At 45.4% G+C, this 18,572-nt stretch overlaps 3 protein-coding genes across 4 annotated transcripts; 2 read left to right on the top strand and 1 right to left on the bottom strand.

The window, feature by feature from the left end:
• The first annotated feature begins 444 nt into the window (after nucleotides 1–444).
• On the top strand, nucleotides 445–2,293 carry LOC131269734 (tRNA:m(4)X modification enzyme TRM13 homolog). Its single transcript, XM_058272237.1, has 2 exons — nucleotides 445–531; nucleotides 598–2,293. Exon 2 carries the CDS (start codon nucleotides 754–756, stop codon nucleotides 2,137–2,139), a length of 1,386 nt encoding a protein of 461 aa, XP_058128220.1. The 5' UTR covers nucleotides 445–531; nucleotides 598–753; the 3' UTR covers nucleotides 2,140–2,293.
• Nucleotides 2,294–2,310: 17 nt separating this feature from the next.
• LOC131269738 (max-like protein X) lies at nucleotides 2,311–4,815 on the bottom strand. The gene is made up of 4 exons (XM_058272245.1): nucleotides 4,683–4,815; nucleotides 4,349–4,570; nucleotides 4,133–4,258; nucleotides 2,311–4,051 (listed from the first exon to the last, which is right to left on the bottom strand). Exons 2-4 carry the CDS (start codon nucleotides 4,356–4,358, stop codon nucleotides 3,447–3,449), a joined length of 741 nt encoding a protein of 246 aa, XP_058128228.1. The 5' UTR covers nucleotides 4,359–4,570; nucleotides 4,683–4,815; the 3' UTR covers nucleotides 2,311–3,446.
• A 1,502-nt stretch (nucleotides 4,816–6,317) lies between these two features.
• LOC131269729 (RING finger protein unkempt homolog) lies at nucleotides 6,318–17,946 on the top strand. 2 transcript variants are annotated; one of them, XM_058272226.1, is made up of 12 exons: nucleotides 6,318–6,520; nucleotides 6,853–7,062; nucleotides 11,503–11,922; nucleotides 12,005–12,207; nucleotides 12,954–13,222; nucleotides 13,314–13,610; nucleotides 13,741–13,852; nucleotides 13,928–14,059; nucleotides 14,163–14,412; nucleotides 14,544–15,006; nucleotides 15,086–15,235; nucleotides 15,425–17,946. In XM_058272226.1, exons 1-12 carry the CDS (start codon nucleotides 6,456–6,458, stop codon nucleotides 15,617–15,619), a joined length of 2,766 nt encoding a protein of 921 aa, XP_058128209.1. In that variant the 5' UTR covers nucleotides 6,318–6,455; the 3' UTR covers nucleotides 15,620–17,946. The 2 variants fall into 2 exon arrangements, with proteins under 2 accessions (XP_058128209.1, XP_058128208.1); XM_058272225.1 differs by having other exon boundaries at nucleotides 13,296–13,610.
• The last annotated feature ends 626 nt before the right edge of the window (nucleotides 17,947–18,572 follow it).

Raw genomic sequence — 18,572 nt, 5'->3', positions numbered from 1 at the left:
AATTGTGCCATTAATTTTCTCCGTAAAGAGCGAAAGAACTTAGTTAATGTTTTACTATAAAATAAATAATAATGGGTTGTATGAAAAGAAAAAAATTAAATAACATTCAATTACTTACAGTATAGGAATTTTTATCTGCTCAGAAGATTCATTTAGCACCCATTCTGTGCTTCCTAGTATCCGTTTCCTGTTGGGGTGTGTTATTTATTAAATATTTTTCGATTAACTGCCATTTGTTTAAACATGAGAGATCTCTACTTGATAAACTATGGCTCTAGGTCTTCGATTTTTGTTTTACTCATGTTTTCACAAAACGGCAGATACTTTTACCAATGTTGTTTTTAAAGTCAGATTTAAAAACTGTATCCAGGCCATTTAAACTTGTAACCTCAAATGACGACTAAAACAGCAACCGGCACAAAATAAAAACAAGAATTGGTTGTCAAAATATTGTGGACCGATTTTGTTACGTTTGCGTTTTGTCAAGCTGGTTTCGGCACGTGTAAACAACAATCTTGTAGTTATAGCTAGGTTTGATTAAAATAGTTTCTCTATAATGTAACATGTAAAGCATATAGCGTTTTTAATCGTTCACAGATGGTTTGTCATCCTTTAAAACACTAAATATCATGAGCAATTAGCCAAGTGGCTAAGTTAAGGCGACTCACATTCAACGAAAGCAACAAATTCGGAAGAAACTACTGCAGATTGGTTGGTAAACATTCTTAACTGATACCAGCATATCAGAAGGTCATGGAAAGTACAGAAAAGCTAGGAAAGAAGTCAGCACCCGATACAGACCAATCACCGGACGGAGAGGTACCTTTCTCAGAAATGGGATGTAAAAAATTGAAGCTGACCACGAACGACGAACCGGTAAGGTGTAAATTTTTCGTACTGCGGAAGAAGCGGCTCTGCAAAATGACCGTCGGCCACGGAAAGGAATTCTGTGGTGAACATGAGCCCGTCCAAGCCCCCTCGGAAGCGGATAACGGCATCAGCTCTGATCGTATACCGTGTCCGTTGGACCCGAAGCACACGGTTTCGGTAACAAAACTAGAGAAACATTTGAAGATTTGTAACGCTCGACCGGCGGCTGAGAAGTTGCCGTACATTGTCACCGGCATCAACGGTGGTTCCGAGGGCGAAGAACAGCAACACCCGGGTAGTTCAGCGCTGCAGAAAAAATTAACTGACATACCGACTAGCCAACTATTGGCTCTTGTAGCAAAAATTAACTCAATCTACAGCGCCAGCGTTGGCAGTATACAGGAATTTTCACCTCGCCATCCCATTTTGGAGCAGGAGCTCGCCACGGACCATTACGGGCCGCAAACCTTAAAGCACCTTACCCAATCGTCGGCCCTGCTCGGCCTGATGGAGCACTTCAACTTCCTGCAAAATGGTACCGTTTTTGTGGAATTCGGTGCCGGTAAAGGTCAGGTTTCGTACTGGCTGGCACGAATAATCGAGCAGCAGCTGAGTAGCTGCAAGGTGTTGCTAATCGATCGTGCCTCGCACCGTCACAAGAAGGACAACAAAATCGAAGACCGCGACATTGTGCAGCGGGTGCGGGCAGACATTGCGGATCTAGTGCTGGAGCAGCTCGATCTACCGGATACGACCAAGCAGTTGGTCGGCATTGGGAAACATCTCTGCGGCAGCGCAACGGATCTAGCGCTTCGGTGTCTCGTAAACTACAGGAAAAAGGTAAAAACTGTGACCACCGCTAAAGGCTGTCTGTTTGCGCTCTGTTGCCATCACCGGTGCGAGTGGAAAAGCTTTGTGGGGAAACGGTTCCTGTTGGCCAACGGAATCGGTCCCGAGGAGTTTGAGTGCATTGTACGCATGGTTAGTTGGGCCGTATGTGGCACGGGACGGAGCCGTGAACGGAAGGCCGAAACGGAAATGTCCGAAGCTGACGGTAAAGAAGATCGATGTGGTCTGACTAGAGTGCAGCGCGAAGAAATCGGTAGAAAATGTAAGCGTATTTTGGATATCGCACGTATCGAATACATGGAGAAAAGTGGATACGATGCCCACTTGAAGCATTACGTGAATACGGATATAACTTTAGAAAACGTGAGCCTTGTTTGCATTGAGAAAACAGGCCAGCAAACAACACTCCCTTCTGAATAATTTGTTGCGAAAGTTACCCTGATTTCGTGTCGGAGTAACAAGAAAATCTTTATGGGATGTTGTGAGTTGTTTTAGCATTAACACAAATGTTTTATATTTAAAACCGACGAACGAAATGCAATAAAAATGAATTATTTAAATAGTCGAGATTGTATCCACGTTTAGTGAACAGTTTTGTATTTCAAATTGATAATTGTCTTCACAATTGATCTGGCATGTTAATTTTAGCCCAGATATTCTGTTCCCTTTTATTGTAGCACTTTTTGTAGATACCAGTACAAAATTGCAACAATCATTTAGCATAATTAAATACGAAAAAGCTAAATTACACATGTTTCATTTAAAATGCACTTAAACTTAACTCGCTTTACATTTACACGTTAATAACATTCTTTTCACAAAATTCAACAAATTTGTGTCTGTGTGTGTGTGTGAAGATTCCTGTATCTTTTAATGAAAAAATATGTTAACCTTTTTTGTTGTTTTTGGATTATTTCGCGTTACTCTTATCGTTTTGCTTTAATGGCATAGTAGTAACTGTATATCTTTTTCCTGGAAATTAAGATGTTTTTATTTAAGGTACAGTTGCACAATTTTTAATGTGGAAATATATCCATGTTATTCGTCGATTCGCCTGGCATTAAACAACTATGTCTAATTAAAAAAAAATAACCTGCTTCTGTAAGAACCACGTCTGTTCATTGCTGTCCATTCAGAGGCGCGCATCCTTCAACGTTATTGTTAAAGTCACGTTAACAGCTATATCACGCAGACGAGAAGTTTCACATAGGTTTGGCTTTGAATAGAAAAGCAAATAGAAAGAATTGAGCAACAGCTCGATCAATCATACGATGCAGTTTAAACTGTAAATTTTTCTCTTCTATTGATTTCTTTGTTTCGTGAAGAACTATTACGAGGCAGCAAGGTGGTACTTTTCAAACTGAAACCAGCAACCCTGAAGACAACAACATGTCTTTACTACAACGCATATGCCACTGGTTTGTATACTATGTTGATAATTTATTCACCTCGTTACAATATTCAACTTGATGAACGATGGGTAGCAATGGCAAGCAGGTGGAAACGTAAATGAAGTGAGAAAAAGTGATAAGCTATTTATATTAAAACCACTTTTTAAAACATCCTCACCTGCTTGTTTCGTTATATGCAACAACAGAATATAGCAGTAAGAAAAAAGGGTATGTAACAAAATAAAATGAAGTGAACTGTAGCTGGAAAACTGAAAATAACTTTAACCATTGCACTCGTCTTTATCAACGACGCGTCCCTTACGATTCAACATTACTCTATATGGAATTCATATCTCGGCTCGTAGGCATATCCTGGGCACATTCGGTGGCATAATTGGCGGTAATGTTCGTAAGCATCCGGTTGACCACCTCCCGCAGCAGATGCGGCTTGCAATGCTCCTCCAGCCACGGTATAACGCCGGAGGTCAGCTCGGCAAAGTCGTTCATTGGCAGCTGCTCGAACGTGAGGAACATCTCGTCCATGATAGCTTTGAACACCTGGAATTTGATGTCATCGCTGAGTCGGGCTTCTGTTCGGCCGGGCGACGTTTGCTGGTGCTGCAGCATGTTTTCGTAGTTCTTCTGTATGATTCGCAGCGCCATAACTTCCTTTTGCAGCGAGGCACGCTCCTCTTCTAGCTTTTTTTTATTCTGCAACAGATAGCCGATGTAGTCGATCGATTTCTGCAACACGGACGCTTTGCTCAGCTTGTAGCCGGAGGCGTCCGTCTGCTGACAGGTTGGCACCAGCTCCTGCAGGGAGTCGTACCCTTTCTTTATGGCATCGCGTCGCTTTTGCTCGGCTTGCGTGTGTGCCTCCCGACGACGCTCCTTGTAGCTCATCGTGCTACTCTTGTTGTCCCCAGAGTCCTCCTCGTCCTCTGCATGGGTTACAGCAATTGTTTACTTTAAATATTCACAACATCTTCCCCCAATCGAAACGATGGGGCTAGTATACGTGCCTGTGTTGTGCGCGGATGAAGTCGGCGTGTGAATGCTGCCAGCGCTGGAGCAACGCGAATGCATACTGCGATCCTTTTCCGGTGGACTCGAAGGCTCCATCTTCATATCCATTTCGTACTTGATACCTGCAGGAAAAAATGTGCATGTTTATTTGACGAAATAAAACTACCCCTGACGTATGACGTATCTCCGGTACATCGGATGGTTACACTCACTATCGTTCATTGGTGTAAAGTTCCCGTCTGTCCAATAGATTCAACGCTAATCGTTCCACAACGCACACGTCTCGGTGGGCTTTTATCAGCACGTAACAATTCCAGCACTACTATAACAGGTGGACGGAAACACTACATTGATTGCTGGCTGCTAACGGTGATTATAGCGCTAGCTCCACCAACTGATAACAACCCCCTTGCAGACTAACAGAACGTACCCAGCTGAAAGGAGATGAGACGGATGTTTTGATATTGGGGTGATCTGGCAACGGCTAGACAACCGAAAGAATCAATCTGCACTGGGGGTCTGCAAGTGGACCCCCTGAAGAATCACCTGGGCTTGCAGAAGGACCAATATATCAGGAAAAACACCACCAAAACACCGGGATATTCGGCCCAGTCGGTGGCAAGACCAATAGGCACACTGTCACCGAGCACACGGAGCTTCCCAAAACGAATGAATGAATGGTGGAACGAATAGTAAACAAGAGAAAATATCTTTGTTATGGAATTGTGTTCACGTTCACTGTCACAAATCGCTGTTCTTCGCATTCCTACTTCGTTGCTTCGGAACAGAATGCAGGTTGTCTGTGCTAAGATTATTTGCACTTCTAGGAATATTACCCTTCCCCAGGACTGCTCATGCATACGCCTAAAAATGTAAATTAATAATAAAAAATGCTTAATTTTCCATTCGTAAAGCCGTCTTTTGTGAATCCCTTTTACCTTAGAAAGATGCGTGTTTAATATACCGTTGATGTTTCATCAGATTTTTAAATAATTCATCCAGCCAAATGTGAGCCTCCCAGGAGGGTTGAATTGAGTAAAAGCGTAAAACGTATTAGCAACAGCAGGAGTTGGAAAACAACACTAGGGAAGACGATGTTCAAACATTTTCATTCATTCATTCCAAATGAAATAATTCTATGAAATTACGAGCTATACAAACCATTGAAGAAGAAGGAAGGAAGTGGAATGGATGACGGAAATGGTCACTCATTTATCAATTATTAAATGTGACGTCAGAGAACAGGCACCCACTGGATAGAATGCCACAGTTGATCGATCAACAATGGATTTCTCTTGTTGGCTAATGGTCATTATATGTTTCTTTAATTGTTTAAAAAGGGAACAATTTAAACTATTCCAACTAATACAAATTCTCCTTCCACAACAGCGCGTTATAGTCCTTTTTTCCAAATTTTCCATGGTTATTTATGAATCTCTGGTTTCTAGAGTGGATAAGATTTTTGAAAAGTCTATCTTTTTGTCGATCATGTAAATACTCTACCGATATTAGAGAGGGCTTAAAGAAGGGGGTTTATTGGGTCTATTCACAATGTAAGTTTATTGGTGGCTGGTAAAATTCAAACCACGGAAATGCACGGGTGAAAATGAAAACACAAAAGCACTTCTTTACAATAGTTTTTGTGTAACGGGGCGTCCAGAATACAGCGCGACGGTGCAGTCTAGAAAGCGTGTAAAATTAAACATTTTGTATCAGCTCCTGTTTGATGATTTGGCAGATAGCATCGACACATTGCAGCAGCTTACCGCACCAAGTTGGATTACCTATAGTTATACAAGCTTTATTGGACTAACATATCATACCCTAAAGTGAACCTACAGGAGCAGCTGTTTGACAGGCTTGGTTTTGGCCGCGGCATGGCCCACTGTCCCACTGCCACAGTTCTCCAGGGATGCGCTGGGTGACTCCTCTGGAGTCTACCGGTCAACTACCGGTTCAACGCCCTTTGGGCATGAACTTTCCATATAATTCCCCTGGAATTCAATGTCAAATTTTCCCGATTCGCGATGGTGGACCTGCCAAACAGTCGACACTCACTCCAGTGTCGTGAACGACGTAGTGCGCGATGGTTCATGAATGAAGCGTCACAAGCGCACCCTAGCAAACGCTCAATTCACAAAGAGCTGGCAGTTGTAGCGAATATACATACGTAGCGAGATTCGGTCGTACCGTGGACGACGTAGTGTTAATGAAAAGTAAAAACGCAATATTCTTTTTTCTGTTAACTATGCTCCAGTAGAGGGAGCGAACCGTCGAGCGATCGCACGCAGTGAAGCTAGATAAACAAACCATAAAAAAATGGCGTCTTCGGACCCAACAAAATCATTGTTTACAACGCAAACGGAAAAACCGAACCATTATACGTGAGTAGTTAGTGGCGTCTTCTTCCTTGCCCCCGTGGGGTGGTGGTGGTAGTGATGGTTGTTGGGGGAGGGGGAGTTGGTGCGGGGGCAAGCTAATGGCGGACAAGCGCCGCGGCGTACCTGCGGGTGTCACCTGTATTCCCGCCGTCCTCCCCCTCCCTCTCGCCAACCTCGACCACCCGTGGCCGGTGGCTCGTGTGGCCGCGAGCCACACATACGGCACACGCCACCCGCCAGCGCCAGCAGCGTCCCCTTACTGAAAATGGTTCTCTTGTGTGTGTGTTTTTCTGTCTTTCTGGCTCCGGTGTTCCGGCCTGCTGGCGGTGGTGCAGCTATCTGAAGGAGTTCCGCGTCGAACAGTGCCCCTCGTTCCTGCAGCACAAATGCAATCAACATCGGCCGTTCGTGTGCTTCAACTGGCACTTTATGAACCAGCGCCGCCGCCGTCCCGTACGCAGACGGGACGGTTCGTTCAACTACAGTGCCGATAACTACTGCCCGAAGTACGACGAAACGACCGGAATATGCCCGGACGGGGACGAGTAAGTAATGCGCGCGGGGAGAAAATCGGAAACGCTGGCGATCCATGGGACAAGTGCGTCGTCGTCACATTAAACGCCAGCTCCTGGCTCGCTGGCCAAAGGTGCGCCCTCCGACCTTCGCGGGCCGAGGGGAACGGAGGCGTTGAGGCACGTGTGGCTGTCCCATCCCTTACCGCCTACCCCGCTATCCACTCTCCAGCATCCATTCGTTGCGTCGTAAAATGCAAGAAAAACATATCCCCCCAGCTGTGTGCGTGTACGTCCGCGTATGTGTGTTTGTGTCCCTCCGTGACCTTTAGCTGGGTCCATACCGTACACCATCCCCTGCCTCTCCTAGCTTCTAGCGATTTGCTAAAACGTCATTACAAATTGTGTGCTTGAAAACAAAACAAAGCCAACCAGCCTGCGCTTTCGTCAAAACAGCATTTCGGATGCCAAAAATGCCTGCTCCAGGTTGAAAGCTGGCATTTATGCTACTCGTGCTAACTTTTTGCGCTGATAAGCCCAATCGGTCCGTTCTTTCTCGAGACAACTGTAAAATTCATAGCTTTCTTCACTAACTTGTATTGTGCGTATTGCAAGCCTTCCCCCCCCATCCACCTCCCCACACCCGTGGTCGAGCCCCTTACGGGCATTGTTGCTTTGTTCTTTTGCTGCGACGCTGCGGCGCAAGCTTGCTTATGCTTCCACCCCCCGACCCTTCTCCCTTTTCCGCGCACCGCTGCTGTTACGTTAGAAAAGAAAATGCTACATTATGGCAGTGTACGGTTGTGTACGTTCACCTTTTCCACACTTTCCTCCATTCAGGGAGGGAGCGTGCGTGCAATTGCACACACAAACACACGCGCACACTCGGGCGAGCGGAAATGGCGAAAACGGGATGTTTTTATTTTGATAACAACGTCGCCATATCGGGCCAATACGCCTGGTGCAAATGCACTTGCATTAGCCCGTCGAGTCAAATCCGGCGCTGTCCCATCTTGCACAAATTGCACATTGTTCCTCCCGCCCCTTGTTGCTTCCGGTTTCCATTCCGCCTGGGCCGGATCGGCCAGTTCGATGGTGCATTGTTTTGGTTGATCTCTACAAGGGAACGACGATTGGGATGTCGATGACGATGTCGATGTTGCCCTCTTCACATATCGGCGGGGATTACCCATTTTCCGACACACACACGCGCGGCTGCATGTGTTGGTGTGGGCCGCGCGTCCGCTTGCGCCATCTTGGTTTATTTATTTTATACTGCTAGAGTTTTCTTTTGTTTTGGCCCGTTTTTCTTCCCATTTGTTTTGCGTTCTGTGCATCTGTGCGAAATGCATCTGCACACTCGATGCGTGTCGGTGTGGAGGCATGCTCATGTTCATTCATATATAAACATAGTTAAATGATATAATATATATATGTAATATGTATCAAACAGCATAGTATGTTTGCGTGTTTGTGTGTGTGCTCGGAACAAAGGTGAAACAAAGTAAATTGCTTGGAAGGTGCGCCTGCGCGTATTCGTGTGGCAAAATGATTGCAATTTATCTCCCTCTCTCTCTTTATCTTTTTTTCTCTCTCTCTCTCCCTCTCTGTGTCGCTTTCTTAATGTTGAGATGTGGATGTATGAAAGAGAAAGAGCTTCAGCAGATCGTTGCCTCTCGGCAAGGTGTTGCGTACATTTTTCGGCTGCTCACAAGAAGACAAATAAAACGCCAACGTGAACGCCTTACAATGGACTTTTACAACAAATGGGAATTCCTCGTAGTAGTACTCCGCTTAACGCTTTTGTTTACTGCCTTTTAAACTTTTACGACATTCGTCGCCATGAGGAGGGAGGGGGGGGGGGGGGGGGGGGGCAAATCTTGACCACAGACCATAAAACTGCACAAACAAACGCTCCCGGGATCGGCTGATCTCGCACGCACGACGCGCTGCGTTGGGACGACGACGATTTTTACTTCAAATCTTTTTTGTTTTCGAACTCGTAAGCTTCAAACTAATGTGGAAACGTATCCCATCCACTAACGTCATCATTGCGCTATTGGTGGATTTAAAATTTGCCAATCAAAGCAAACGAAACACATGCCGTGAGTCGCTTTTGTATGCACATCTGTTTACACTTTGTGCAGTCGGTCTCACATGAAAAGCGTGACCGACGTTTGAAGTAGGACTAGCGTTTGTTGTTTCTCCTTTTGCCAGCTCAGATTGCTGTGCACGAAATGTTGTGCCAAAAGGTAAAATCAAAAAGAAGTTTTCAGTTGCATTTTCTATTTTCCTTTTTTGCTGGTTTAATCCAAGAAAGCCGCATTCATTGACCAAAGGTTTTGAACATTGTTCATCATTAGTTGATGAATGTTGAAGAATTGAAAATAAAATGACCGTTTGCTGCAGATGCATAAAAGAAAATAAAACAAATTTGTTTTTGAAAAATAGTGTGGTTTTTTAAACCTAACCCTTAAGTGTATATAAATTGTGCGAGGAAAAAGGATGTTACCTTCAGTACCGACTATTGCGTGTGACAAAAGAAGGGCGCAAACTTTAATCAACCCAGCTCAAAATGGTATTTTTTGTGTGACGTTCACTTATCATCAAGAAAAGCCGTTCAAAAACAACCCAATCGTTAAAGCAAACGATTAAAATACCAAATGCAAAACCAGTTGCCTGGCTGCCCGGGAGAGAGATTGCTGCCGCTCAAAAGGTCAAGTTTTATGACAATATTTCGCCCGTTTTCAGCTTCCAGCGCAGCATGAATAATCATTTCCCGCCGTCGATCACAGACGATCAGAATAAAATTATCAGTGATCGTGTTTGCACATTTGTGGTGGGGGCATTGAGGCAGTAAAAAATAAATGCGTTAACTTGCGGATCGATTGAGCAAAACCTCCACCAAGGATGGGTATATTTGATGGTAGTTATACATCTTGCCAGAATGATAACATATGTTTGGAAGTAAATCTTTTCTTTATCGGTCACGCTGTTTATTGATTAATACAGTACCATAAATTTGTTCCTTCCTTCCGTTTCTATTTTGCTTACATGTTTTCCTACAGTAAACGTTGAATGATTGCATCTTATCTCAGGTTCTGCATTCCGCACGAAGCTGGCTTGCGAACTCGACCTTTAAAGTCTCTTGCCGCTGGAGACAATCTTGTTTGCTCGTCATTCGAACGAAGCTCATCGGACCGGTCTAAATCTATCAGCCACTTCCACAGAACCGGCAATCAAAAACCGTTCGGTGCTTCGGTTGCATTTTCGCGTCCAATGACCGTCCAATGCTACTTGAACGCGCTTGTAAAACGAAAACAAAATTCATCTCACGAGCGAGGGTAGAAAAATAAAATCCCATAGGAGTTGTGACGATGAACCGGCCACACGGGTTGCTGCACACAAGTTGGCGGACTATAATGCGTTTCAGCTGTGGCGTCTGCATTTGAGATTCCATTCGCCGTCGTGGGTGATGTTGTTGCTGGGGGGGCGGGTGCGTTATTAATTTGTAACGCAGCATCATCGAAACGGCCAGCATGACGATGCATTTGCAAGCATATGGTTCGCATCGGGGGGCCTCGCTGAAAAATATAGACCCAATGAAATTATTGATGCCTGTTGAAAATATTCCTTTCATGAAATTATGTTACGGGAGGGTTTGTTATTATTTTTGCAATGTTTTCCACTTTCACATGCAGACAATATTTATTAAAATACCGCTATTAAAAACAATCCATATGTTCTCGAAGTCCTGCCTTCACGACCAGTGGAAATAACTTTTGGTATAACCGAAGTTCACTGTTAAAACTAAACGCCCCACAAAGACATTCAAAGCCAGCAAAACGTGCCCGCCCGCTTCGTCAAACAAGTTTGCGAGAAAAGTGCATCACCCGCCCTCTGGTGCTAACAATCAAATGCAACTCTTTCTTATGCAGAAGCATCATTCAAAAAACAAAAAAAGAAGGTCACCACCAACCACCAACCAGCACGTGTTTCATCCCAGCAATCAAACTCTCAAACGTCACTGCGTCCATCCGTATTGCAGTTTGTCGTTGGAGAAAAGAATCAACAATCAACCCCCGGCTGCCTCCCGTAACGAATACCGTCGCCAGAATGCCCATTTCCACCGACATTCCGACACGTGGCACGTGTGAAAAGAAGGGCCAGCAACCAGTGGAGTGCTGGTCGAAGTGCGGGGTAGAAAAAAATGGCCTTTCTTGACCGTTGACCGGGTCTTAGGGTGTATTGCGACGGCGGTTTTTGATGTTACCACCGTGTGAAACGTTACTTCAAGGTTAGATAGTGACCGTGTGTTGGAAAACAAGGATAACGAGTTGACTGAATGTTACATTTTCACGGCAGTTGTCCTAGAAGAGCTAGAGGGCGTGTGGAGAGAGCGAGAGAGAGAGAGAGAGAGAGAGAGAGTTCTAAGCTTCACGCATTTGGTTTTCCTTATTTTTTTTGTTTCAGCTGCCCCTTTCTGCACCGCACCGCTGGTGACACGGAGCGGCGGTACCATCTGCGTTACTACAAGACGTGCATGTGCGTGCACGACACGGATACGCGTGGGTACTGCGTGAAGAATGGGCACCACTGCGCGTTCGCGCACGGCATCCACGACCAGCGGCCGCCGGTGTACGACATCAAGGAGCTGGAGGCGCTGCAGAACGCGGAGGTGACGGGCGAGGGGCTGAACGGGCCGAACGTGCTCGACAAGGAGCGCAACCTGATGAACGAGGACCCGAAGTGGCAGGACACGAACTACGTGCTGGCGCACTACAAGACGGAACCGTGCAAGCGTCCGCCGCGGCTGTGCCGGCAGGGCTACGCCTGCCCGCAGTTCCACAACAGCAAGGACAAGCGGCGCAGCCCGCGGAAGTACAAGTACCGGTACGGAGAGGGGGAGTCGTTGCTGGTCGTCGACACTTCACGCCTTCTGACACACCGTTTTCCGTTTTATTCTTCCCCGCAGCTCGACCCCGTGCCCGAACGTCAAGCACGGCGAGGAGTGGGGCGAGCCGGCCAACTGTGAGGCCGGCGAAAACTGCCAGTACTGCCACACGCGCACGGAGCAACAGTTCCACCCGGAGATCTACAAGTCGACCAAGTGCAACGACGTCCAGCAGGCCGGCTACTGTCCGCGCTCGGTGTTTTGCGCCTTCGCGCACGTAGAGCGTAAGTATCCGGTCAAACGAATAGCACCCGTAAAACCATTTCAATCGCGAAACATTCACAACAAGTTGTAGAAATGAGTTGGACGATAAACATCGCTCTTACAGCGTGATCGCTTTTACATCAATAAGTATTTCTCTTCTAAACAACAAGGTTTTTAATTTTTCCTCTGTTCATAATGCTCTTCTTTGTAGGCGTTGTTAGCAACTTCAACCTATCTCGGCGTCAATGATTTTATTGTTCGCTTCATGCTAATATATCAACATTCTGATTATCTGCGCATTCTGAGTAACAGCGTTGGAAAGATTTTGTTTATATATATTTTATTATGATATTCTTTATGATTGCGATTGCGTTTGTCGATCATAACAATTACGTCAATGCTGAATTAAATGCGGTAATCATGAGGTAGATTATTTTGATCAAAACAAGACCACGCAGGAAGACAGGCTCCTCCATTATGTTAGTGGACGAAATCATTTTTATTTTACTTTGTTTTCCTTCCTTACATATCCGAGAATGTGTTTGAATAGACTTCTTCTACCGCTTCCATGTTTTTTTTTAAACAGGAAACAACATTCTTGTATCGAAGAAAAGCTTGCTGAAGTCCTTTACTGGTAGAATTATTTAACGCGCTCAGTTTTTTCATAGTTTCAAACATGTTGTTTTAGCAAGGAAATATGTTAGCTTTAAAAGCGAAGAGGAAATCGAACGGCAAATAATATTTACCTTTATTGCTCTTTCCATAGCGTATCTACCGGAGGACATCAGTCGCGAGCTTGACTCGCTTGCCCTGAGCGACATGTTGTCCTCGGTGCTTCCGTCGGGCGACGGTGGTGGAAGTAACGGTGGTGCAGGTGCGGGCGGTGCCGGGACTTCCGGTGGCAGTGTGGGTGGCTCGGGCGTCGTCGGACCACCGCCGGGCGTACTCGGTGGGCTGGGGCCCAGCGCAAACTCCACCGGCGGTCCGATCGGAAGCGGTGTGGTCGGTAGCAAAAAGGAGAACCACGAGCTAGGGGTGAGTTTCTAGGAATGGTGGAATGGGGGGCAGCGGACCACCCGGAGGACGGTCTCGAGCTTAACCCGCGCAGAATCTTTCGTACTTCCAGCTGCTGCAGAACGGCAGCGCCGAGAGCAGCGAATCGGCCAGCACCAGCAGTCTCGGTTCGAACCACAGCTCGCACAACAAGGCACCCGGTTCGCAGCTGCAGCACCAAAAGGCGAACGCCAACCTGCTCGGCAATGGTCACGGTAGCGGCGGTGGCAATCCGCTTTGCGGGCTCGGCCTGCTAAGCAACGGCGGTCCAAACGGCGGAAGCAATGGCAGCGGAGCGGGAGGTGGCGCCGGCGGCGGCGGTAGCTCTTTGCTGTCCAATCTTGACTTCAATTCGGACCTTCCGAAACAGGTGCGTTTGACAGTGATTATTGTTTCTGCAAAAGAACACTTTTGCTTCACATTTGAATCACACTTTTATTGTGATTTAAGATAAAATGACCACATGTGTAAACAAACTGCTTTTCCGCCACTTTTCCCAGATGGTAGCTATCGACAATGATCCCACGCTCAACCCGATGGAGCGTGAGCAGCGCAAGCGAATGTGTCTCACGTTTAACCTACGTAATATAGGCTCACCTCTAGATACCATGTGTAAGTTTCAGTCTGTTTGCAGTCAGAAGCAGGTTAGATCATATTAATATGACGGTTTTTTTTCTCGCTCGGCAGACGATTTGGGCCGGCGTGATAACCTACACGGGCTGGAAAATCCAATGTCCGGTCTGACCTCGGCCGGGTTGCTAGCTAGCAGCTCGGCACCGGTCAACATTCCCGGTTCACCGATGGGCAATTCCATCTCTGGTAAGCAGAAGGGTTTGGGTCGGGAGTGTTGGGCACCGAACACTTGCCCGCGGCACAGACCATTCACCGATTCGCTCGCTTCTTGCTGCCACTGTGTTTACAGGCATTCTCCAGGGCACGTCCGCACCGGTTAACATTCCTGGCAGCTCTCTAGGTCACAACTTCAGTCCGTCGTCGCACTCGAATTTATTCGGCCTGAACGATCCATTCGGCACGCATCACATCGGCAGCGGCTCGGCGCCGAAGCTGAGCAGCAACTCCTACGGGCACAATCACACCGATAATCTCTTCTTCCAACCGCACATAATATCGCCGGTGCTCGGCGACGGGCTGTCCGCCAGCCCGGAAATCAGGTAAGTTCTAAGGAGCGAAGCAGCAGCCTGTTCCCTTTCTGCTTTGCTTGCGCGCCCCTTTGGCAACGCCTCCTCCCCCCGTACACTCACACACACACTACTACGACCTCGACCTGGCTTTTGCTTTGCAGACGAATGCCTGATTTGAATCCACTGAATAGTGAGCTAAGTAGTACCACAACTAATATGCTGTTCGCTGACAGTCAACACCACCAGTCGCAACAGCCTCAGCAGCAGCAGCAGCAGCAACAACAGCAGCAGCAGCAACAGCAGCAACAGCAGCAACAGCAGCAACAACAACAGCAACAGCAGCAGCAACAACAGCAGCAACATCAAGTACAACAGCAGCAGCAGGCGCAACAGTTGCAGCACCAGCTGCAGCATCAGGCATCGATGGCTGTTGCCGCCGTCAAGTCGATGACGCCAAACCAGTACGCGATATCGCCGATGATAGCGGACGGCATCAATCGCATGCGGGAAGAGATGAACAAGACGGCCCAACAGCAGCAGATGCTCAACTGGGAGGAGCATGTCCTACAGGCGACGAACGCCTGCGAAGCCTGGAAGGCGCAGATGGAGGAGAGCAATCGCAAGGTAAAACGCACATTGAACTCATCCCGTTCTAACGTAGGCCGGTAATGATGGTCGCTAACGTGCCACGTTTCCTTTACAGACGGTGATTGCTGAGCAGCAGCGGGACGAAGCGCTGTCGCATGTGAAGGCGTTGAAAGAAAAGGTGGAACAGCTTACCTTATCCGGTACCACCAACTACCGGTCGAGCGATCTGCGTGGCATGTCGCTGCCCAAGTTGAAAAGCATTCAGGTAAGAGATTAGATTGATCACTATTTGCTGCAGGGCTTCGGTTGTTGCAGTGAAAAGGTTTGTTGCCCTGTCGTTTTTGTTTTCGTTCGTTTGTAAATGTTCCAATTTATCGTAATAATTGAAAAATTGTTACATAAGCAGAAGGCCTACTTTACTTACCAGCGCTCTAACATACCTTTTCTATTTTAGGCCAAGTTGCGGGCGGAAATCGAGGAAGTAGAGAAAGTATTATACCAAGCGACGGCCAACAAGTGCATGAAGTGCGAGGAGAACAATCGTTCCGTCACGCTGGTACCCTGCAACCACTACGTTGTGTGCGACTCGTGTGCATCGACCCAGCGTGAATGTCCTTACTGTCAGACGCCGGTCACGTCACAGGCGTAGGTAGTTGCGAACAGTATCGGAGTGCTACTGATGGAGCTGCGGTCCCGTACCACCACCTCATACGCGAGACAAGTGACACGGGGCCAACACGCGGCTGGCGCACCTACCGTCTGGTGACTAAAAAATTGTGAAAAAAAACAACCCTACCGCAACGTGGCACTCTACGCATCGAGCAGAGGTAGCGTTGAAGGCACATGCTAGGGATTAGGATTTTAATGTCAAACGTACTATACTACCCAATAATTTCTAAGAACATTCTACTTTTATAATGTCCTGTGACTAGCGCTCTTGAGGTTGCTTTTGTACGCGCCAGTTCAAATTTATTGTATTCTGTTTTTCTACAAACTTTCCCTTTCGGCACAGAAGTCCGGATAACATTACGCTGTACTACGTTTAACACTCAACATAGCGACGAAAGTTTATACCTTTTTTTTTTACTGTCTGTGTGATTCCAACACAACAGCGCATGCTTGTAGCGATCGCGGGGGGGAGATACAAATAAGGTTTAAATGGTGATTTAAACAATTTTAACGTGTACAAAACCTTGTACAATGCCGTTTTCGTCAAATGTAAATTATTTATTTCACAAACGAAGGTATGCTACGCCTTCTTCTTCGTTGCCGTAACGTCCGTCTTCGGTCTAATGCCTACCGATTATCTAAGTTTACTTGAGTTTTCCCTTTGCGTCCGGCATCGATCTATGTAAGATAGTTTCAAATTTTTTTAAATTTTAACATATTTAATTCATGTGATGTGTTTTGTTTCGTAATGTCGTAATGTAACTTTCTCGTGGTTGTGTATGTAACACAAAAAGTAAACAATCTTTGAAAACAGCGAAAAAATGGGGAATTGACTAAATTTAAAAAATTGGTTTTGTCTTTTGAGGTGTCAAGATGATTCCTAGATATTAAAAACGATCTAAACTCTGCGTCGATATGTTGAGTGTCCAGCATGACGAGTCATTCTCTAATACAAATGGTGAGCTTGGATCAACCTAATCCATTTGCAATCCGGTCGTTTTGGAGATTTCGTAATCAAGTCTTGTTTGTTTTTTATTTGATGAACCTTTTCATCAATTTTAATTTGTGTTTGCGACTGCATCGCAGATCAAATTAGTTGAGTTGTGTTTAAATTGAGTTGAAGCGTACCGTAAAGCGTACGGTAAACGAAGCGTAATCGCTGGTCTCTCGTGTATCGGGCCAAGCGATATCTGTGTTTTGTTTATGTTTTTTTTGACCAGATTACACATGCGATTATAGGGTATGAAAGCCAAAATAATGTTGGACAGATTGAGCAGCGGAATTACACGATTACGGTAGCGATTACACTTCGTTTCCCGTACCCGTAAGACATGCGTAATGCGTAAGACACGGTGTACAGCGATTCCGTAAATCTAATTTAAATGTAATTTATGCATTATTAAATAGGCAATGGTTTTTTCTGCTCTGCATTCGTGCGCCGCTTGCTTTCTCGTAACGAAAAATCACGTAATTTCTGCCAGTACATGTATGTGTCCATGTAAACTATGAAAACATTTCTTCTTTTTCTCAAAACTGCATAACGGTCACTAGTTAAGGATTTCTTAAACAATCTGGAAGCGAGTTTGTGTACGACGATGGCGCACGATTTTGAATAAGTTCGGCAGGTAATGAAGGGCGTCTGGTTCGAATATTGTTACGCTTGGTGTTGTATTCATTGTGATATGCACATATTGAACTTACCAGTAACATGGAAGAGCATTAGCGACTTTTAAATACGACCCCGCATCGGAAATAACATATTAGTTGCAAGCGATCCTCGAGCGCCACTAATAACAACGCTTCCCACACATCCGTTACTTAATCAAAAGGAAGGCAGAGTTGAAAACGGGGGAGGCGTAGAAAGCAATTTACAGTTTGAAGCATTTATGAAGAGAATAGGATGTATTTAGTACGGAAATTACGATTATTGTTTTACCACTTCTTTTATCTTGTGTTTTTAATTCACAATCCCCTTTTCATAAGGCAGAAGGATTGCTTCTTCTCTAATGCAATTTAAACATAACGATCGCTAAGATAAAATCGACTGGCTGTAATGGATGTGTGAGTTTCGTCTGTTGCGATGCTCCCGGTGTTGACTGTAAACAGAAGGATAGTTAAATCCATAGTGTTACTACTGAAACAAGGCTTCGATTAAGTGTACAGACTATTTCGGCAAAGACGTCAGAGCGACAAAAAGATAAAATTATATACACACACATATTCCAGTGTGTTACTTTTTAAGACTCAGATAGAGAAGGATGGTTTTATTTATTTGCTGAGTTTATGCTTGTAGATTGAATCAACATTTCAACAACACACCCATCAACAATGTGAGTAATTTATTTGATTCGAAACCGCTTTTTGCATGCGCTTATTCTTATGTTGAGTATAGCGTACCGGGATATAGCGTGATGCCTGTCTGCTTTTCTAGTTTCATCCGTCATAATTGACGATGACAACGCAGCACAACGAGTTTGTAGGCTGAGAAGTTCTAGTATGGTTCATCGGAGTCGCGCCCGGATCTTTTGAAGATTTCCCTGACGTTAAACAAAAAGAAAAGTAAGGTCATCAATTGGTGGTTTGTGGTTATTTTTTTACATCACATCACATAAGTAGAAACGTGAAGCATACGCCACTTCAGATCGATGCGCGGTAACAAATTGCAATTAAGGGTTCAACAATATGCTGTGTAAGGCAAATGAAAGGTGTATTGTTTTATGTTTAAAGACAAAGGACGTTATTTTACCCTCTTTATAACTGTCCTGATATCACAAATGTAAAACGTAAAATTAACAAGACAGGCAAAAATTAACCATGGGAAACGAGGCCCGGAAGCGACGACCAAATATAATCGTGGCGAAGCTGGAGGTAAAAGAGAAAACAATATTTACGGTATGCGATGTCAAACAATCACATTTATACTATTCGGTGTG

Source organism: Anopheles coustani, chromosome X (genome assembly GCF_943734705.1).
Source record: "Anopheles coustani chromosome X, idAnoCousDA_361_x.2, whole genome shotgun sequence".
In the NCBI taxonomy this organism is placed as follows: Eukaryota; Metazoa; Arthropoda; class Insecta; order Diptera; family Culicidae; genus Anopheles; species Anopheles coustani.
Note: the sequence above shows the minus strand (reverse complement) of the source record. Positions and strands in the feature narration are given on the sequence as shown.